General features: G+C 44.7%; 1 protein-coding gene across 2 annotated transcripts in view; it reads left to right on the top strand.

The window, feature by feature from the left end:
• The window catches only part of LOC119379383 (ornithine aminotransferase, mitochondrial), a 71,343-nt gene that overhangs the window by 35,180 nt on the left and 13,001 nt on the right, over positions 1 to 23,162 (top strand). For both annotated transcript variants that reach the window (XM_037648702.2, XM_037648700.2), the window contains exons 7-8: positions 3,791 to 3,904; positions 5,766 to 5,904. In XM_037648702.2, the coding sequence (XP_037504630.1) occupies positions 3,791 to 3,904; positions 5,766 to 5,904 (253 nt within the window). The remainder of the gene's footprint in view (positions 1 to 3,790; positions 3,905 to 5,765; positions 5,905 to 23,162) is intronic.

The following is a 23,162-nucleotide window of genomic DNA, read 5'->3' as shown; positions in this document are numbered from 1 at the left end:
CGACAGGGAGACACGATCTCTCCAATGCTATTCACCGCGTGTTTACAGGAGGTTTTCAGGGCCCTAGATTGGGAAGAATTGGGGATAAGAGTTAATGGAGAGTATCTCAGTAACCTGCGATTCGCTGATGACATTGCATTGATGAGTAACGCGGGAGACGAATTACAGCTCATGATTACTGAACTGGATACGGAAAGTAGAAGAGTAGGTCTGAAAATTAATATGCATAAAACTAAAGTAATGTGGAACAATCTTGGCAGAGAACAGCACTTTGCAGACACAGTTTCCTCTCTAACGGCATAAACATGATTGCCGTATGAAAATCATTGCCAGGAATAAGACTGCTTTTATTTTAAATATCTTTCTACGTGTTCAGTTCTGCAGAATTCACACAATAGCACGCTTCTCGTTCCGCAGTGCCATTCCAAAGAGCGCCCGCAACATGTCACGACGGGATCGCGTGGCAGCCACTATGGTGGCGCTGACTGTTCTAGTGCCGCTGCACCACCGTACCGGCTGTTGAGGTCTATAAGCAGCTTCTTCATTCTTAATGGACCGGAAGTGTGTAGTGGGGCTTGCCCAATTTCTGTGGCACATACCCTCTTCACTATGCTGGGAACATGGGGAAGGAAAGTTTAACAGCTCTGCTGTAAAACATACCAGATAGTGGTAATTGAGAAGAAGCCATCTATAGAACTGGTACATGAAGCACGAAAGGCTGAAATCAAAATCGAGAAGTTTTATGATGACTGAAAACTGTACTACAGCTGTACTGCATGCTCGAACCTAGCCAAGGGTGTTTCATTATCTGCATGTGGTGTTAAAGTAGAAAATTTGCTGATAATGGCAATTCATCTGTAGCATCTGCAAATGGTGCAGAAAATATTCACCACATTTTCTTACCATTCCAAACTGTCCATGCGGGATGTAATTGTTTCGTGTAAGGCCTCGATGTTTAAAAACAGTAAAGTAAAAGAAAGAAACCTACTGATATAAAACATTAACAGTTGAAGATGGCTGGACTCGTAAAGCTAATGCATAGACCAGTGGTTCTCAGCCGTGGATGTTTCGGGGACCCTTTGTGGACTGGTGGAAGTGATGAGGAACCCCTTGCAGTGAGAGAGAGAAAAAAAAAAAACGGGTGCGGGGGGTCATAAATTAAGACAACATGCATCATGTAGTAGGTCCCTTTTATTTCTCCCTGACAAAGAATGGTCAAGCTAAAGTGCCACAATTCAATCTCAACAGCTTGTCAATAAGTCATGCGGTCTGTAGCCACATTCAACCTGTTTTTTAACTATATTTTCTCTTCAAGTATACAAGCCTATAAAAAGTATGCTTGTGTGCATATGTTGTAGAAAAGTGCAACAAAAGCTTAACAACCATCTCATGGGGAACGGGAAACTTAAGTCAGTTCTGCCGCAATGCAAAAATGTCATGTGGTGAAGCATACCAAAAATCAGAAGGGGCCCCTGTCATGGGACATAGTGTGCCTCCAAAAAACTCGTTTTTTTTTTTTCCGAGGATGGGTTTCGTGGACCCCCATGTGAGAACCACTGGCATAGACACTTGAGCAAAAGCTGTCATGATATACGTAGTCTAGCAAAATCAGCATGCTGGTGCTAGGAGAGATGTGGGTAGCTATGATCAAGGTGCCGCTGCCAGCCGAATAAGTTTAATAAAACATTGCTTTCTTCTACAGCACCTGTGTCTGCGCTTCGAATATTATTATAGAGCATGGGAGCAGGTATTTAGCAGTAGCTGCAAGAGCTCTCACAAAGTTCAATCTGAGTACTCAAATTTGCACCACTGTTCCAGGTAATACGTGTCTACACTGTGCAATATATTTTACATGGATCTGCTGCTAGAACAGCAATACATTTCATGACACATGTTTAGAATGTATTTTTTCAAGCATAAAGAAACTAGAGCTGTGCGAATAGCAAAATTTTGGGTGCGAAGCGAATTCGAATAATAAAGATTGAGTGCGAATCGAATCGAATAATTTTGAATAGTTTTTGAATATTTCTCAAACATTTTTCGAATAATTTGAAGTGAAATTACAGAAAAAGTTGCAGAGAATCCCTAAGTATGTTCTTGTGAGATAGCAACATGAAAGTGTTTCTTTTCGCGAGGTTGATGAAGCGCTGGTGGGGTCATATTTCATCGTTGTCTTTCTTATCAAGAATGAGGCAATGTAGAGGCCGAATTGTATTTATGTTCATGATTTGGTGCAACCAAAGTGTTGCCGACAACACTTTACACGTGATAGGCAGAGATGCCATTTCCTCAGCCTCTCCTTCTCTTTCAACTTCTGTGGAAGGCCAACTGATGTGGCAGACAAGGGTGTGCTCCCTTCAAGTCCGGAGTTCCAAATCTGCCTCGTAGACGTCGATATACAAGAACATCTGAAATTTTGGATGCTAAAAAGCTTCGGCGTCCGATTTTTCGGACTTCCTGCCCAAATTTCAGGTCCAAAACAGCATTAATTGAGCCCCCAACTCTGCCACATCTTTCATCTCCATATTGGAACCAGCGTTTTCTTGAGTTAATACATTTGCGACCGTAGCGGAGCTTGAAAGGCAGCTTTGCCGCATACGGGGGTGTGATGAGGTGAAGCATATTGAAAATCTAGGGACCACTTCCAAACGGACGTTGACTGTCTCTTGGCTAAGTTCGACCGTAACGGACTTTGAAAGGCAGCTTTGCCGCAATACGAGAGTGTAATGAGGTGAAGCATATTGAAAATCTGAAGGGGTCACTTTCAACCGGACGTTGACTGCATTTGTCTTTGGGAAGTTCGAATAGTTCGAATAGTAAAATTTCAGTGCGAATCGAATCGAATAGCAAACACTATTCAAAAAATATTCGAAATTTCGAATATTCGCACTCTCCTAAAAGAAACCAAAGGGGCATGCTATGAGCACTGACTGGCTTGATTTTTCTAGTTCCAGTTATCGACTTTTTTTTATTTTTCAGTTATTTGCTCCAAAAGGCTCATGTGGGGCTTCTGGGGCAGGTAAACGAAAAAGACAAAAAAAAAATGCAATGATTTGCAGGTATCGTGCCTTTTTCATGCTGGGCCACAAATTGGGAGATTAAGCACACTTGTGTCATTAGGCAGTTTTAGAATAGGTTTCATAGCGTTAGCCTTGCTTGGGCACAGTACTCTATTTTCGTTACTTAATGTGCATACCCAACAGGTTAGCGCATGCTGTTGCATTTGCGCACCGATCACTGCCTATCAGCCGGCGCCCAAGTCTGGCTCTTCTGTTCCGGACGATAATCTGCTATCGCGCATGTGCGTTGACATGTTCTCCCTCGCCCTTTGATCACAGCGTTCCTTTATAAAGGACTGCGGATCACGCCGTGGGCGCTTATTTTTGTACACCTTCTTTCGGCAAGCATGCCGCATTAAAAAGTATGTTCTTCCTTCTCGAGGCGTCTTCTTCTCCCGGCTTGGAGCCCAACTCGGCCAAACGTAACAATGCACAGTGGCAACAAGGGCTAACGCAATTATAGGATGAAGAGCGGAAAGATTGTCGATGAATAACTACACCGACGAAAGGGGACTGACAGAAGAGGCGCTCGATCAATCCTGTGCCCCTTTCGTCGGTGTAGTTACTCATTGACAATTTTTCTGCTGTTCATAAATGTCACACCAACTAGCCCAGTGGTTCGCTTCCACAGTCAACGCAAAGCTCTGTGAATGCTATTCTAAAACTGCTTATTGATTGCTTGGAGGTGGCAATCAGCCCGATCAACAAAGTGACTAGCCGTTTACCTCCAGGTCTCTGCTGCCTTGGCGGATGATGAGGTGATGCTGGTGATAAAGCCTGGCGAGCATGGATCCACATATGGTGGCAACCCTCTGGGAGCAAGAGTTGCTGTTGCCGCACTTGAGGTATGCTTGACAGCCTCCTACGCACCCTGTGTGTGTTGGTTGCTGCCAGTGGTCAAGTAAAGTTGTGTATAAGGTTGGAGTATGGGATTAGCGAATAGTAGGTGTCAGATTCGTGTCTAATTGAATCAAGAAATATAGAGCAGAATAGTGGTAAGGTTAACGTAAAATTTTATGCTTGCAGTGTATGTGCAATAAACATGGGACTGCATGGGCTCTGAAGTCTACTCAGATTACATAAGAATGTTTCAAGTTGTGCTTAAAAAGGAACCAACTTTTGAAATAGCTTGCCAACTGGCAGAGGGAGTGCGCTGCAGCCACCAAGCTTCCAACAAAATATAATTACAATAATTAATGTGTACATACCCAAATAATCACTTGTAAGTTCTGCCTTGTACTGTGCATTTTGCTTTCTTCTTGTGCTCGCGTTTGAGACTTTTCTGGAACCCTTCACTTGTCATCATGTACCAACTGGCCCAAAAAACCACAATGCTAAATCACTTAGAGAAATGTCATTATGCAAGAAAAATGAGGGTCCACATCAGCTTGAATTTTCTGTATACTAATAGGTGCATTTCACTGTCCTGTGACTAATGTTTGCCAATAGCAGCATAGCATAAGCAAAAGCCAGCATGGAATTCTCATGGCCTCTGAGATAATGCAGTCCTGTTATCTTTGAGCACATGGCATCACATTTGTGAATTTGACAGCTTCTATGAGGCTGCTGTTGGCGCCAAGTGACCAGCATGTCAACGAGTTGTTTCCACGGCTGCAACACCTCACCCTTGGTTGTACACTGCTGAGAATGGTTATAAAACCCAATTCCATGGCTTTTTCTTTTTTTTTTCATTATAGTACGTGCAATATCATGTGAACATAAATCACACATTACATTTTCAACCAATGTCACGTCCACTGCATGAAGTAATTGCATTGTGATGATGCTATTGGTAAAGTCATTCGATGATTACTTGGAAAGGTGTTACAGGGCCCCTTTATCAAATAATCAATGGAGACTGAAAAACGATGTAGTCAGCCAGGAGCGTCGGCAGGATTTTGTGTTGGGGGGTGCAAAGCAGTGTTGCATGGCGGCTGAGGGAGGGGGAGAGTACTGGTGTAGCTTGGGTGGGGGAAAGTGCTGGTGTGGCTTGAGGAGGGCAAGTGCCCCTTTTGCGCCCCCCTGCCGATGCCCATGTAGTCAGCTGATCATTGGCAGCTGCTAGAGGGATGGAATCAGTGGCTAGCATTGACACAAGGACTGATGGGCCCCGATTTGTGTTGATACTGGGTGGCAGTTGGTCGTACTGATGCTTGCTGGGCAAATGCAGAATTCCTTACAGGGTCATTGGTAAATCGCTTGACTGTGTTGTGGTAGTTTGTCTGTCTTTGCAAGGGTTGCTTATAGGGAGAATGCACAGGCATCCCTTTGCTGGGAGTGTTGCCATTACTTTTTTTTGCAGCAACATATGAAGTGACAGTGTTGATTCTCAAGTCAGGTGATATCGATTTGCTTACCTTAGCAAAGTGGCTTGCAGGTGGCCTGCATTGTCCTGCTAGCTTTCCACTTGAGCCACACTATGCTTCATTAAGTCGCTTCATGGAGCAAGCAACAACAGCGTAACTGTGATGAGCTTCAGCTTGGGCTTCATTATATGCCACCTGATTGCACCACGGACCATTCAAAACTTCACTACAATAGGCCTATTTCCTTAGTGAAATGTTCAGCTTCAGGATGTTGATTTCTATTTAATTATGCTTGCTGTTGCTCAGTGCCTTATCTTTTAGTAACTGAACCACTTATTACTTGCTCAATGGTCTCATAGCAATTCGTTCTTCAAATTCTTTTCACCTTTGATTTTATCAGGTGCTGGAAGAAGAACGACTTGCTGAAAATGCTCAGAAACTTGGTGAAATCCTTCGTGCTGAATTGGGCCGGCTACCAAAAGACCTTGTGACACAGGTTCGAGGCAAAGGTCTGCTAAATGCAATCATCGTGGCACCAGGTGGGTGTCAAGGTCATGCTCACATGCACACACACATGTCGACGAACAATTGATGTCTGTTAATTTGATCTTGCTAGGACTGATCGAGTTACTCAGCTGGTCGAATCTTTAAAAAAGCTGAAGAAAAGAAGCGTGCAAGCATACTGGCCCTTTATTCGCAAATATAGTCACACCTTAAAATACTGAAGCACGTTTAACCCTTTGAAGGTAAAATTTTTTCGCCAAAGGTTACCCCACAGGGCTAACGTTTTGGCATTGCACATTTAAAATAAAAAAGAAAAATCTACTCTAATTTTTTTTATAGTGATCATAAAGTGACAGAATTATTTTCCGTAAGTATAGATGCATTGCTTATTCATGCAGTCCACCGTGGTGGTGTAGTGGTTATGGCGCTCAGCCGCTGACACGCAAGTCGCAGGTTCCACCTCGGCTCCAATTGTTTTATTTAAATAGAGGCGAAATGCTACAAACCCTTTCTACTGCTTGATGTCAGTGCACATTAAATAACACCAGATGGTCGAACTTTTCGGAGCCCTTCACTACGGCATTCCTCATAATCATATTATGGATTTGGCACGTAAAACCCCAGCAATTATTATTACTCTTTCATGCATAATGAAAAAGAATAAAAAAGTATATGCACTGGAACAAATATTATCTGAAAGCCTGTATTATGCAGGTTTGTTGTAATGAGAGTTGACTGCTTTAACTCGACAGGGACTGTTGAAATACCACATGTTCTAAAAACCTCATGTCTCATGTTTCGTGCAAAGAAACACCATCACTGCCCTTTACTGTTTAAGTGGCGTGGCTATAGCTCTTAAAACATGCCTATAAGTGGAAGTGCCAGAAAGTAAGCCAACGACATAACATGGATACACTATTTTCTCTTACTTGCAGTTAGAGTGTCACAATCAAGCAAAGCCAGTGAAACACTACATCTTAGCAAAACCAGTGAAATTTGAGTGTGGGGACAACGAAAACTTTGGACTAACAGTGTTGCCCATGTCGTCAAGAGATGGTGCCTTAACCCTTTGAGGGTCGATTTTTTTTATTGCATATTTAAAATTTTCAGAGTGGCCTATTTTGAAAGCAGTTTACTCAGAATTTTTTAGTGACCATGAAATGCAAAAACATTTTTTTCCATAAGTATAGATGCATTGCTTATTCATAAATAGGTAATACAGTAAAAAGGAGAAGTGAAAAACTTATATTAAAAATAAAAATTAGGAGTGTGCGAATATTCGAAATTTCAAATATTTTTCGAATAGTGTTTGCTATTCGATTCGATTCGCACTGGAATTTTACTACTCGGAGTATTCGAACTTCCCAAAAACAAATACAGTCAATGTCCGATTGAAAGTGACCCCTTCAGATTTTCAATATGCTTCACCTCATACACTCTCGTATTACGGCAAAGCTGCCTTTTAAGCTCCGTTACGGTGGAACTTTGCCAAGACACAGTCAACGTCCGATTGAAAGTGGTCCCTAGATTTTCAATATGCTTCACCTCATCACACCCCGGTATTGCGGCAAAGCTGCCTTTCAAGCTCGGTTACTGTCAAACTTTGCCAAGAGACAGTCAACGTCAGATTGAAAGTGGTCCCTAGATTTTCAATATGCTTCACCTCATCACACCCCGGTATTGCGGCAAAGCTGCCTTTCAAGCTCCGCTACGGTCGCAAATGTACTAACTCAAGAAAACGCTGGTTCCAACATGGAGGTGAAAGATGTGGCAGAGGTGGGGGCTCAATTAATGCTGTTTTGGACCTGAAGTTTGGGCAGGAAGTCCGAAAAATCGGATGCCGAAGCTTTTTAGCATCCAAAATTTCAGATGTTCTTCTATGAGGCAGATTTGGAACTCCGGACTTGAAGGGAGCACACCCTTGTCCGCCACATGAGTTGGGCTTCCACAGAAGTTGAAAGAGGAGGATAAGCTGAGGCAATGTCATCTTTGCCTGTCACATGCAGAGTGTTGTCGGCAACACTTTGGTTGCGCCAAATCATGTACATAAATAGAATTCGACCTCTACATTGCCTCATTCTTGATAAGACAAATCCTCTCTAACTTTTTTTCTGTAATTTCGCTTCGAAGTATTCGAAAAATATTCTAGAAATATTCGAGAAATATTCGTAAAATATTCTATTCGATTCGCACTCACACTTCAATATTCGAATTCGCTTCGCACCCAAAATTTTACTATTTGCACAGCTCTAATAAAAATTTATGTGATGTGGAATATACACATGCTTCACAAGCGCAGAAAAATGCGTATACCAGATTACCATTACCTCTATTCCTGTGAGAATTGTCTTGTCACACACGCTTCTGAGAAGTTGCGCTTCAGTTGGATTTTGAGTCTACACTGTTTAGTGATTCCTCGTCTGAGTGACTGCCATCCAATGAATCTGATTCTTTTTTGGCATTTCGGCAGTATAGTCTACACTAAAAGAATTGCTGCTTCACAGCAATCATCACTGTGTATGTGAGCACGCAAGAAAACTATGGTTGTGTGTCCTTCAGAAAAACCAAATGAGCGACAAACTTCCAGTAACCTTTCATCTTCAGTGAGAGGCAATCAATTTTCATGATTCTCTAGAAAGAAAAACACGCAAGCATGGTACGTAGTCTTATTTTATATGGCGGCATCATTTGTGTATACCAGCACCCGCCTGTGAACAGAGACGTAATCGCACCCTTGTGGGCAATAAATCAGCTAGTATCAAGTAGTCACCCTTGGAGAGATAAAAACCAGATAGACGTAAGTTCTTGCATATGCAACAAACGGAAACCGCTCGTGAGACGAAGGTAAAGCTTACCACCTTGTGAGTGTGCAGGTGTGCGAATTATAGCCAATGCATCAGCCTCTAAACAGACTTTGCAATGAAAATCGGAGGTCAACTGCTCTAGAAAAAAAAATTCCTTGTATCCAGGCAGAGTGAGAGGACTTGCTGGGTGAAAGAATAGTTAAAAATGTGGTGTTTTTCAAGCATACAGACGGCACCGTGAATGTATGGCATCGACCATTTAGGAGTTGTTTGCGGTGCTTTATATTTAGTATTTACATCATTGACCCTCAAAGGGTTAGTGTTTCAGAGAGTTGAACATCGATCGAAATGGGATGTCATGTTTATGGATTTTTGCACAGTCAACCACTTCCATCTACATTTCAAAATTTGCTTTGCCAGTTTTTCGCTACCACATAGTTGAGGGTGATTCCACGTAAGATCGAACAAACGATGGCTGGTCGACCTCTCAAATTTATTTCAAAATTTTATATATTATTGCCTGATGAGTGGAAAGAAGAGATCCGCAATTTGTTTTGCTGAAAAAAATTTTTTCGAAGCACAGGAAATCAATAATGACGAAGAGGTGGAGTGGAGCGCTCATCCGCTCTGCTGTTTTGGCCAACTTTCGTTATAAATTGCACAAAATATATTAAAGTTAGGTAGCTGAAATTTCTTTAACTGAATATATGGATGTTTTTGCTTCTGCTCAGGTATTTTTAGTTTTTATGTGTAGTGTAGATGTTTTTATAAAAAACCTCAAAATTAGCCCAGGAAACGTTTTCTTTACTTTGAAGGTCTTTGTCTCAAAAAAGCCTTGTAGCAGAGCGACAAAAATTACGCGTTACGTTCTTCGCATACTTATCTACCAAACTGCCGAATCTTATATTTATATAACTTTTCAGTAAAGAGATATGATCGGGCTAATTTCTAGAAAACACCGAACAGTGGAAACTTCTGATGACAATTAAAAAAAAAACCCATTTTTTATATTTCTTAAACTTTGTCCACTTATTCTCCTCCGCATCAGCTTTCACAATCATTGAAAACATGTTGCATTATTTCGTTGCACTAATAGTTACGGCCCCTCCAATGAGACCCTTAGGCAAGGATTGGCAATTCCGACTTCTTGCCCAGCAAGTGTATAAAATGCAGGCCGGATTGAATTTCTCTTTATTAAAAGGCCAGCAGGTACCGAAAAAGGTGTCGCCGGCACTGAAGACGTTAATTTTGAAATTATTTGGTCACTGCAGCGGCCAAGAACGCGGGGCTACCAAGCAGGCGCGCGCGCACCCGAGATGCTCGTTGTAAGAGACGGCGCAGTGAGAGCTCGTTTTCGCGCCCTCAGACCGATTGAGTTCGAAACAGCAACACCTCTCGGGTGACTTGAACGCATGTGCACCGGTAGTCGCAGTGATGTGGTTAACGACGTCGATTTCTTTTTCAGGGGGCATAAGAACGTCATCGTTCAACTGCGCGTTCCGTGAAGATCTTTCATTGCAGTCGTAGCAAAAGCACGCGTAGCACAAGTAGTCCGTCTTACTGACAGTCACTGATCTTGCGGGTGTTAAACGTTCCTTCAAAGCATGGATGTCTAGGTCTGTAACTCTGCGAAATTTTGGCTTCTTTAGAAATACTCACAGCTACAGCAAAGAGGAGCCTACCAGAAAACCAGAAACGTACATCGTTTGAACTCCGGGTCATGAGTCCCTGATGGAAAATGAGGCAGCCGACGCTTCCGCCCGAGCTCATGTTCATCGGGCCTTCCCACAGGACGCACTTAGGAGGAAAGATGATGTACCCAAAAAGCACAGCGACATCTTACAACACTACAGGCTAGGCCGAAGAACTTATCCGCCAGCTCTCCCCAGCCTAATTAGGGAAGAGGCAGTAACACTCAGGAAGTCACAAATAAACACTTACGTTCACGGTATATTACTTCGCCGTATCTCACCGACTGAGCACTCGTACATCTGCAAGTACTGTGATGTCCCGGACACTCTATGCCATATGGTACGGGGATGTATACAAAACTTTAGCACCTCTACACTAACCGAAGAGCAGTGGGAGGCCAAGCTATCGGACCCAGACCTGAAGAATCAGCGAAGCCTGGTTCAACGGGCACGAGACATGACGAAGGCCCGCAGCAGCCTGGAATACGGAGGCCACCCAACTTGGGTGCACAGTGCGCTTGCTCAAAATAAACGTTTATTCTCTCTCTTGCAATAATTAAGCTTCTTGTGCTTCAAAAGGTAGTCTCCACAATACACTCACTCAGAGCTATACTTTCTCGCCATGAGACGCACAGGAGGAGTAGAGTAAGAGCAAAGCGCAAGCACTATCGGCGTCGAATGAAGTGTGAACAGCGGACGGAACACGCAGCCACTTCAGGCCGTCTGCTGCCGACATATAAGATAGGCAAGCGCATCCGGTTACCGATAGTTTTCCTTTGACATTCCATATCTTGCTTTGCCACTGGAGCGCCACGTTCATGCTTTCCACTGATTGCAACTAGCGTAGCGCCGTTTCTCTGGAAGCAGCGTGCATGAAGCGAGCGCTCATAACTCCCTTAGAGCTTTCATCTTGCTTTCATCTCCGCCGTGTTATCAGCGCCTAGCTGCGATGCGAACAGAGGGTGGATAGAAGAGCGAAGTTCCAGTGCACGTGCGTTCAAGTCACCCGAGATGTGTTGCTGTTTCGAACTCAATCGGTCTGAGGACGCGAAAACGAGCTCTCACTGCGCCGTCTCTTACAGCGAGCATCTCGGGTGCTCGCGCGCCTGCTTGGTAGCCCCGCGCTCATGGCCACTGCAGTGACCGAATAATTACAAAATTAACGTCTTCAGTGCCGCCGACACTTTTTTCGGTACTGCTGGCCTTTTAATAAAAAGAAATTCAATCCTGCCTGTATTTTTTACACTTGCTGGGCAAGAAGTCGGAATTGCCGATCCTTGCCTAAGGGCCTCATTGGAGGGGCTGTAACTATTAGTGCAACGAAATTATGCAAAATGTTTTCGATGATTGTGAAAGCTGATGTGGAGGAGAGTAAGTGGACAAAGTTTAAGAAATATAAAAAATGTTTTTTTTTAATTGTCGTCAGAAGTTTGCACTGTTCGGTGTTTTCTTGAAATTAGCCCGATCGTATCTCTTTACTGAAAAGGTATATAAATATAAGATTCGGCAGTGTGGTAGATAAGTATGTGAAGAACGTAACGCGGAATTTTTGTCGCTCTGCTACAAGGATTTTTTGAGATAAAGACCTTCAAAGTAAAGAAAATAACGTTTCCTAGGCCAATTTTGAGGTTTTTTATAAAAACATCTACACTACACATAGAAACTAAAAATACCTGAGCAGAAGCAAAAACATGCATATATTTAGTTAAAGAAATTTCAGCTACCTAACTTTAATATATTTTGTGCAATTTATAACGAAAGTTGGCCAAAACAGCAGAGTGGATGAGCGCGCCACTCCACCTCTTCGTCATTATTGATTTCCTGTGCTTCGAAAAAATTTTTTTTGCAAAAGAAATTGCGGATCTCTTCTTTCCACTCGTCAGGCAATAATATATAAAATTTCGAAATAAATTTGAGAGGTCGACCAGCCATCGTTTGTTCGATCTTATGTGGAATCACCCTTGAAGCTTTTGTTGATGGTCTGCAAGGCATTCTCATTGCATGTGACATGCGGCAAGGCAACAAAAGACCTTCTTTATTGCACTGCATTGAACACAAGCTGATGTCTGCACCACAGTGCAGTGATGCCTAACACTGCCCTGTATGGATCTTCTGCACAACCTGTCCACACTGTCTAGCACATAGTGTTTCTATTTTTCACTGGGAACCCGATCAGCCTACGTCGGTTGATGGCCACAAGATTGTGCACTTGAAGGTGGGCTTCTAAGCTGAAACTGGGACCTTTTTTCTGAATTTGTTTGATTGTTTGACGTCTTGTGTGTTGCCTCGGAAAACCACGAGGTGTGTTTCCCTTTTATTCTTGTGGCAAGTCTGCTTGATGTTTCTGAGCAAAGCAGTGAACATGCTTCTCCGCATTGTCTTGACCATTTGGCTGATAAATATTCTGGTGTCATTCAAATTTTGAGAGGCCAGTATAGCAGGATAGAGGGAGCAGAGGGTGACACAATGACATAAGTAGTGATTCCACTCCTGCGCCAACTGCACCAAAGGGTGCGAAATTGTAATCACTGCACCATCCTGATAATATCGACGAAAATTGCACCAAACTGCGCCAGAGTCTCGGGTTTGGGGTCGTCTATCAACGGCTATCACACCGCCCGCACATCAAAACATGCGCAGCTTGATCGGGGGGCTGTCAAAGCCACGGACCAAGAATTAGTATTCCGCTGAATAAACAGCACTCGCGCAGGCGTGCCGAGTAAGCCATGTCGCCATGCACGGTGCCGACGCAGCTTCTGTTGTGCAAATCGGCTCAACAGCAAAACGCGCTCTCTGCAGATGCTCGTGACATCTAGGCCAATCGGCAGCGTGAAAGTGTGGCGGCGATTAATCAGCGGACGTTGCCTGTTCCAGAAACGCTGCTGATAGCTCGTTTCATGCGTCGCACGGCACTTAATGAAAGCAATGTTCAGTAATAAAATAACTACACGCATGCCGCTAAAATGTCTGTCACTTCTGTTTCTGGACATCGCGGAATGAAATCTGGAATCGCTAGCAATAGATATACGGAACAATATCGAATTTTCCGTGTTTCGTGTCTATGGAAGAGCACATAAACAGTGGGAACATTTTGACACTTTCCCTCAGATATACTTTATCCATGTATTTTCATCCAGAAGAGCTTTTTCGTAATTCCTTCCAATAGCACATCCGGGTTTATAATAACTCTGCAGTAAATACCCCCTAAAAAGCCTTGCCCTTTCGAGTCCGTGAGTGTTAGGGCTCCAATCCGAATTTTTTGCTCGCTTTTTTAAAAATGTCATTTCGTTAATAAAAGCATACCTCCTGGTCGGAGCAGTCGCAACTGCGTTTTAATATGTGCCGCTGTCAGTAGCGGGCCCATCGCTGACTGCCCACTGTGAAGCGGCTACGCCATGTTACACGTCCGCCCCTCGCTTTTCAGGGTCAATAGCTGGCAATTAAAATTGCTCACAGTTTCGCTTAAGGGCGAAGCAGTGAATGCGATACCAACAGATTGTATTGTTATACGAAGTAAGGCTAGCAGCTAATTCTTTTGGATCCGATGTCGCGTAACTCAACAAAACGCTGGTTTAAGGGAACATGACCGCTCAAGGAACCGAAGCGGTTTTCATGCTGTGAGTTCTCTAAATGCGACGTAAGTGTTGAGAGCACCGCAAGTTTACAAGCCGTCTCCTGATGCCTTGAGGAAGCGCGCCCGCCAGCACACGCCCTTCGAGCGATCCAATCCCCCCTTCCCTGGCGTCCCTTCATGCTCTTTGCGAAAGACAGGCAGGGCGTTTCCTCTCTGTTTGATAATAAATCGACGGAAGCCCGCATGCAGGAAGATGTTTCGCATGCGTTCTCTGTGCGACGGAGACGGCCAGCTCGTTTAATCTCCGCTTCAGCCGTGTTCGTCGCCAGCGCTCGCAAGCGTTTACTCGCGGGTAGAATGCGCGGGGTGATGTTATAAATTTGGACTTTATACGGAAAATTACGGCAATGGCGACGGCAAAAACCCGTTGAGAGTGTCCATATAATTGCTATCACAATAAAAATTAAAAAATTGAGGAGCCATTCCACTCTGTGAAGTGGATGATAAGCGAAGCTGTTTCGCGCACGGCACAGAGGTGACATGGTGGAGGACAGTTTGGTATGTAAGGCCAGGTTGTTAATGGCCAGGTTCAACGTTCAATGGCCAGTTAAATGGCAACGTTCAATACACAATATGAATGCGAAAGCCTTAATGCTTCATCAAACACGAAAATTGACCGTCGGCAGCGTCAATCAATTGATGCAAGAAATAATCATCACGTGATGGCGTCATCATGACGTCATAGATCGTCAAAACTTGTGACATCATCATGGCATTATATATCATGATGGCACATGATGACGTCGTCACGTGACATCGTCGCTTTGCACTGCTTTCGTGATCGGCACGCTGATCATGGAGGTAGTGCAGAATCAGGTGAGGAGCGCAAAGCTTGCAGAGAGGGAGGGGGAGGATCAACACATCGAAGAAGAACCTGGCTTTCGCCTTGGAGGTGTCTTAGGGGAATGCATTAGGGACAGTGTGACTCTTTGGCATTGAGACACTGTATTACGTCACGGCGTTTGTCTACCACGTCTGCTGATAACCACATAGATGTATTTAAAGGGACCCTGAAACGGTTTTGAATATTTTGTACGAACACATTGAGTCGGTAGAGCAAGTCCTAAGGATCATTTACAGACCGATTTAAGCTCTGTGCGTAAACTGTGTAATTTATTACAAGGCTTTAAAGCTGCGAATCGCCACCGATCACAGCGGCTCAGCCAAACACGTTTTCAAACCGCCCACTTCCAGTGCGCGTCGTATTGGAAGCGCGACGTCATGCAGGCGGCTGATCTGATCGGATATGTCCAGTACACATCACTGAACCTCCTGTGGGCAGCGAGCGTCGTCTGCCTGTGTAACAACGTACTCCGTGTTGACGTGAGCTAAGCGACAGTGTTTATCTCGAGGTTTCTTTTCTTGGACATAATTAATTGCCCTAGCCGTGTTGTGTACCACATTGTAAAGCTGCGACATTGTGCAATGTTTATGAGGCATCTGGCGAGCGGAATCCCTTCCGCTCGTCGCTGAAGTGAGCGTCGCGCTCTCGCTATCAGTTCAACGCCACGATCCATGTTTTTGTGGCTGTAACTTCACCCCTGAAGACACAACCAACGCAACCATATTGCCCGAGTTTATGCTTATCGGTGATCGTTCTCGAATTATTTTTGTTTGTCCGCATGCATTTGCAGATTGTCGCCGTACAGGAGAATAAAATAAGATCTGCTGGTAGTATGGAGGCACCTGTTGGAGCAGATATCAACCACTCCGCGAGCTTCGTCTTTGTTGGGCCTCCGAGATTGCGTGCAACCCGTCGGCGCACAATATCAAACCGTCGAGTGCGCTCATGAGAGCGCTGCGATCGCCGGCGATGTCAGGGTGTCTGTGAGTTGAGGGTGCAAGGCAGTGGTGAGGAGGAGGGTATAGATATAAATTCCGTAGCGGCCTTTGTACACAGTGCATCGCTTAATTTCTGGTGCGAATGATTTGGGGATGCTCCTGCCTAAACGCTGACAAAACTTCAAAAAACCGTTTCAGGGTCCCTTTAAAGTGTTATTTCTTAAAGTACAATTTTATTGATCCGGTATTCTGTTTATTTGCTAGTGTTGAAAATAATCACTGAAGAGGTTAATCGAGCACACTCTACTGCATGAGCGTTTATTTTTGCATTATCGAGTGAAATATGGAGTTCTCCTGAGATTATTTTTTCCATGAGATTTGCAGTGATCATGGAGGCAGTGCAAAACCACGTGAAGTGCCTTCGATCCTGGAGGCGCTGGAAAACCACTTCAGGTGCAGAAAGCTTTTCGAGGGTGGCGGGGCAGGATCATACATCGACTGAGAAGAAGAATAGGGCTTGTGCCTTCCAGCCGTCAGTGCGAGTTTTTTCCTTCTCTCTCTCTCATCAAGTGTCAGCCACTGATCTCCACATCATCGCAGAATAGGTTGACGACTCGTTTTAACGTGGTGTCATGCAGACCTCAAACAGCCGATGGGCCTCGCCGTTCGTTCTGGTAAACAAAAATGACGGCTCAAATAGCTTAGCTCTGCGTTGACTACAGCTGGTTGAGCAAAATCACGCGTAAGGCTTGCAATAGACGATACCCTCGACTGCTGGAAAAAGTATGATTTCACTGTGGAGCATAAATGGAGCACTTGCTTCATTTGCAACATCTGTCTGTGTCCGTCCACGAAAAAAAAATAAAGTCACAGTTTCGCCGCAAGGGCGAATCAGTGAATGCGATTGCAACAAATTGGAATGTCACGCAAAGTACGGCAAGCAGCTCGAAAAGTGCAGTGCGCTGTTCAAGCGCAAAGGACGTACGAAAAGAACACACACAGAACGAGCGCGAATTAACAACATTCACAGCTCGACACGTAAAGCGTGCTGCTCAAACACAAAGAAGTGATGGTTGTGGAAAGCACTCGTTACCCGCGGGTTTCCTTTCTCCTAGTTCGCTTGTTTTGATGGGTTGGGTTCAGAGTTTCACCAGCCTTCTACTTCGGTGCTCGATTTTCACACGCTTAAACCTTGAATGATGAAAATGTGCAGTGTATCAGAGTGCAATTAAACAACTTCAGTAGTCACGTTTATTTATGTTCCAGCTTTCTTTTTTTATCATGCAGGTCTTGTTGCACGCTCATACACTTGGCCATGGAAAAGCGAAAGAAAGAATTTGCTTTTGTGGTTTTAAGCTTTCACAGGGCTTTCGGTGGCTTTTGCTCTCGAATGCCGCAAGGCGTTGGGGCGCCCTCTGGGCCGGCAACTGGAGGCAAATGGCCCAGTCGACGATATCGTGGGTTTGTGATGAAGCTTGTCTGTCTTTTTGCCTATGGGCATTCCTGTAAAGAGGCGGCGGCATTTGTCGTCTTCGGGGTACGCGACCATTCATAAAAAGAAAACAGCAAACTATTCGAACGTGCTGGGCCAGAGTAGTAAACAAGAAAAAAGACAAACATGTGCTCCGAACTACAAGTGCGGAGTGTCGCAGGGTCAACCTGTCCGGACCTATGTTGGTGCCACAATTCGATCAACATGCAGAAGAACAAAATTACACGTGCAAACGATATGTCCGCTTTGATGGAAGCGCCGTAGAGAACAAAATGAAAAGAACGGCGCTTCTACACTGCCAGCTCGTTGCAGCGAATGTCGTCTGCTAGGAAAGCGAGTTCCTCCCGGCGCACGCACCCGCTCCTCGACTCCACCCCTGCAGTCACGTGCTACCCGCGTCACTGCTTTCCCATTGGTTGACATTGGGCAGACGTTTTGCCGCGAGCGATTTTTTCCAACACCGGCGATCTCCATCGCTGCGACCAGCGGTCGCTCTGAAACCTGTTTTAGGGCTCCCGCGACGGCAGCCGTCCGCTCTTGGAGCAAAATCGCTGTCATGTGAAACAGGCTTACGACGGCTCCGCGGAACCCCGTTTGAGAACCGCTGCCGTAGGGGAAGTAAATCCAGTGAAGATAACTAGCACTAATCGCAGAAGCGGAGCGCTACTCACGCAGAAAGAGTACGACGATTCGGCAGTGCAAGCTTTGCGCTGGTTCCCCCTTTGCTGGCTAAATTCCTGCGTCTGTCTTTATTAATAGAGCGTTTGTACGAAACGCTCCGTTATATTGTAAATAACTTTTGTCGTGCTTTCTTTGGCTTCATTGCATGTTGCCTTGTATTTGTTCTGATTAACTAAAAGCGGGCTCCGCGGTTCCCCCTCTTTTCATACAAGGTAGAGTGATAAGAAATAATAAAGCGTGTGGAGTTTACTGGCTTTATTTCCTAGAAGAGAAACCTAAACTGCAGCGACTATGTCGTGTGCTGCGCAACCTGGTCTTCAGCGTAACTAAAAAAAAAAAAATGCCACGACGTTTGCGCGAATTCTGGCGGCAGCGATTACGCGTGCACTGTCGGCACGGCCGCTTAACCCACTCGGCCACGGCGCACGTCGCTCGGCGCGCGATACGATGGGTATTATCAAGATACTACGGTCAATGACACGACCGCGTTGTAGAAAATATAATTTTGGAACGTGTTTTGAGAGAGAGAGAGAACAACTTTATTGAAGATGCCTGCAGAATAGTGATGCAGAACTATCGATGGTACTATCGATACTATCGATAGCTGAGTCACTATCGAGCTATCGATAGTCAAAAATACTATCGATAGTGCTATCGATAGTAAGAAATTCGATGGTACTATCGATAGTATAAAAATAACATCGCCGACTCACTGCAGGATAAACTCGGTTCCCCGCGCGCGTGGTACATAGTGCAGCCGGAGGAGCAGGCTCAAAGGCAAGAAAGTTGACATGATTGTGTTCCACCAGAGTGATTTGCTGACACATTATCATAAAGTGAAACTTTTCAGCTGTAGCGGAATGGAAGCCTTTACATGTGGTGGGCAGAGGCGTAGCCAGAAATTTTTTTCGGGGGGGGGGGGGGTTCAACCATACTTTATGTATGTTCGTGCGTGCGTTTGTATGTGCACGTGTATATATACGCAAGCGAAATTGAAAAATTTCGGGGGGGGGGGGTTTGAACCCCCCCAACCCCCCCCCTTGGCTACGCCCCTGGTGGTGGGACTGCGCGGCTTCAAATTGATATTGCATTTTATGATTTCAAAATAAAAAAAATATCAAGAAGTTAATTGTAAGCTGTAACTCGTTGCTTTTGGATACGAATTTATTGATGGATATAGTCCGCCATTTTCACTGCGGAAATAGATAATTTCTCGGCCAAAAATTGGTCATAAATTAAGCGAAGCTGGTAGTAGGCTATCGCAAATATTTTGACAATATGGCCGGCCAGCAACCGCATCATTGTTCACACCGCTATCGATAGTATTGTCACGTGGTTGTGACGGTGAAGAATGCTGCAGCAAGACTGGGAAATACGGAGCTCTTATTTGGGCGAACTTGTGCCCAGAAAATCAAAACTCAAAATACAAGCGATACATGCTACGCACTGATAGCGCCGGGAGCAGTCGTCAGCCGTTGAGTAATTTGATCATCGTTGGAGCGCGTCGTCCTTTATACATCAGTCATCAAACCATTCCGCGTTATCGCTGGTGCTCGCTTAAGCTCTCGAATAACTTTGACTATTCGCGTCCGGCGCGTAATCTTAACAGAATGATCTCAAACAATTGTGAAGCTTCTCAAACATTACGGCGCGGTCTGCGTCGAACGTTGCTAACAGTCTTTGTAGGTGAAACCCGAATACGTCAAAACAAAGCAATAAACACGCGTGGCAGTAATGTAGTAACATCGTTATAGTAATATTAACGATGGTACTACCGATTGCACTATCGATTGTTTGTCGATAGTAGCACTATCGATAGTTTGTTTACACTATCGATAGTTTTAAAAGAACTATCGATACTATCGATAGTCAATTTACCGATAGTTCTGCATCACTACTGCAGAATCGATGCCTGCTCTCTCCACGCAGGGAGGACGAGTTTTCACGTGTTTTAACTGCGAAGCTGTTAAAGGGACACTAAAGGCAAATAACAATTTATGTCAGAGTGAAAGCTCAATGTATGGCAATGTCTAAAACGGCAATATTGTCAATAGCAGTGCCCTACTTACCGAGAAATTAAGCTAAATGTATCACGCGATGAGCGCCACGAGCGGGACATTTTGGAAATGATCCCGATGACGTGAGAGAGTCCGACTACAATTAATCACTCGTAATCAAACTAGCTGCAATAAAAAAAAGAACCTTCCGTGCATCAAGAGACGTAATAAAATGCTGCTTGTTCGTTTCTGTTTGATTCATAGAAAAAAGAACCTCTTTGGCGTTGCCATGGGGAACGGCGCGCGTGGTTCAAAGATTCCGTTTTCGCCGAACTGCGCTTCGCCCGGCGCCCTGCTTCGCTCACGCGGTCGCGTCTCAGTGGTAGTTTCGGTATCGCGTACTGCCGCGTGTGTTTTGCGCGCTCGTGAAAGTCGCTCTGACAGAAAGTTCGACAAAATGCTGCATGCATGTGATGGTGCCGGATGCCGGAACGGTGCACGCCGCCGCGCAGTAAAAGCGGGCAACATTGGGCACGGCAACAGTGACGTGAGAAAGACCGCTTTCAGGCGGGTGATTTAAAGAGCGCTAACGCGATGCGGACCGCTAAAACGTGATTTTATTTCAAATTATATATATACTTCCTTGGCACAAAAGTAGCACTACTAGGTTTCTCGACCGCTATTTCAACAATCACCGTCGACTTAATATTTGCCTTTAGTGTCCCTTTAAGGACACGGCATAAAAATGCCTGTTTCCCGCAAGAAACCTAGCCGCGCCGTTGCCTAGCAATCACCGACGCCACAGCTGCACACCACCTTGGGCGCGATTCTCGATGTATCCACCTTGTAAATTATCCACTTCGGCCTTCACTGATTGGCTGAGCTCGGTTAGCAGAGCAACCCCTGTTTCCGGTCCTTCTTCCGCAACATCATTTTTACGTCACGAAGCTTTCACAACTGTCGACACAAATGAGAGGGACGGGATGCGTTTCACCGCAACAAATGCTGCCCCCAGAGATCCGCTTTTAGACGCACGTCTCGGAGGCCGTGCATGAACTCCCTAGAGTTTCATACAGTAACCTAGAGAGGAAGCTGGCGCTGCGATCGTTCAACCACCATGGGAATGATGGGAAGTGCAGGCTTCGGATTGGATTTCGTTAGCTAGCAAACTGTCTACGGATCCTTTTCTGCAGTTTCAGTTTCGTTCTTTGCGAGGCGAGGGCAGTGGGGTGCATTGCAAAGCACTTAAGCGCTACCTTTGTTGTTCAGAGAGGCTGAAGACCGCTAGGTTTCTTGGTTTGCTGCCACTTTGCAGCTTTACAGGTTGTATTTGACAGTTTTAGCAAATCGTCGTGCACTCACCGCTGCGCATAGATGTAGCGTACCATGCCAGTCAAGAAGTTGCCTAGAGTTCACGTTTTGTGATAAGCGCTACGTGTCAAAACTCTTTCAAATCGACTGCAAAGCGACGGCGAAGCTAAGTAGACGCACCGTCACGCTCCTCTGACTCGACTTCACAACAAAACGAGAGATGCGTTAGGGGCAGGCCACTTTGACAGACGCATCTGGCATCGCAGCAGACGATACTTCAAGTGTTTCTCACTCAATACGGTACTGTTATTTCCATAAATAGATAATGCGTACTTTCGAGGGAAAGACAAGCGCGTTTGTTTTAAGTGTTGTAAAGAAAATAATTCATTATATAGTGATGCCAAATCTGGAACACAATTGCAGAGCAATGCGTATCCTGGTGGTTGAATTTGTCCAGGTTTCAGTTCCGTCTCACGGTCACGCAAACTTTTAGGGGCGAAGCTCCTTACGCCGTGGGTCTGTCCATCCTCCGTTTGTTTGTTTGTAGTAGCCACCTCTAGTTCGTGAAGTGCCCACTAGATGGCGTTGGTGGCGCTCGCTCCATATATATATACATAATTGCATATAATATCGCTAGTTTTAGTATAGTTCCAAAGGAACCATATATATATATATATATATATATATATATATATATATATATATATATATATATATATATATATATATAATTGCATATAATATCGCTAGATGGTGCTAGTTTTAGTATAGTTCCAAAGGAACCATATATATATATATCAGAAGGTTGCGTGTTCGTATCACGTCCGGGTCACCAGATGTGGGATGCCGTGTCGATGGAAGGACGCATCCCAACATGAAACATAACGACTGTTTATTAGCGTAGTAGCAGCAGCGGTGCGAGCATAGCGACGCTGCGCTCAGTCGGGTAGCGAAGGAATGATGACTTCCGAGCTTGGCAGCTTGGTTTTAAAGCCACCGTCGATGACGTAAGCCTCCGGTGACGCTGCGGTGGCGCTGTCCCTTATCGGAGACGTGGTGTAGCATGCAGCCGTGTCACGCTGGGCTAGCGAGTGACGAGGCGGAGGCTGCGCCGGTTTGTGCGCAGTGTGTCGCCGCAATTGCATATAATATCGCTAGATGGTGCTAGTTTTAGTATAGTTCCAAAGGAACCATATATATATATATATATATATATATATATATATATATATATATATATATATATATATATAATTGCATATAATATCGCTAGATGGTGCTAGTTTTAGTATAGTTCCAAAGGAACCAAAGGAATTGGTTGGAGAAGGCGGAAAAGAAGAGGTAGAAGAAGCCAGGAGGAATGTAAATAAAATGGCTGAAAGCAAACTGCTTTCGTTGGAACTTTGCATGCCCATGTAGACGACGTGGAACGGGACCCCATACTGCGGTGGACGTTCTCTGTCTTACCGAGATGTGAAGCGCCAAAAGACCGTATATCAAAGGATACGTTCCAGTCGAGTGTATCGATGATGCAGAGCGTCCTGCAGGTGGCGTGGCCGTATACGTCAAACAAGCAGAAAAGACACAAGATCTGAAACTACTACCAACGACACAGAGCCACAACAGTGAATATGCTGCCATCAATTTTGATGGATGCATCATTATGACCATGTACCTTGCACCCAATTTGTCGAGTGGGAATATCAAGACATTCATTGACACGGCATTGTGTAATTATGACAAGTACAAGAATAGACCATTTGTGTTAGTTGGTGACCTGAATGTCGATATTACCGAAAAGAACAATGAGTGGTTAATACAACATATGGCAGCCAAATATGCTCTCACGTGCACGTCCTTTGATCATATGAAACCAACGACTATCCGAGGGACGTGTATAG

Source organism: Rhipicephalus sanguineus, chromosome 1 (assembly GCF_013339695.2).
Source record: "Rhipicephalus sanguineus isolate Rsan-2018 chromosome 1, BIME_Rsan_1.4, whole genome shotgun sequence".
Lineage (NCBI taxonomy): Eukaryota > Metazoa > Arthropoda > Arachnida > Ixodida > Ixodidae > Rhipicephalus > Rhipicephalus sanguineus.
This window is presented reverse-complemented; position numbering and strand designations above follow the sequence as displayed.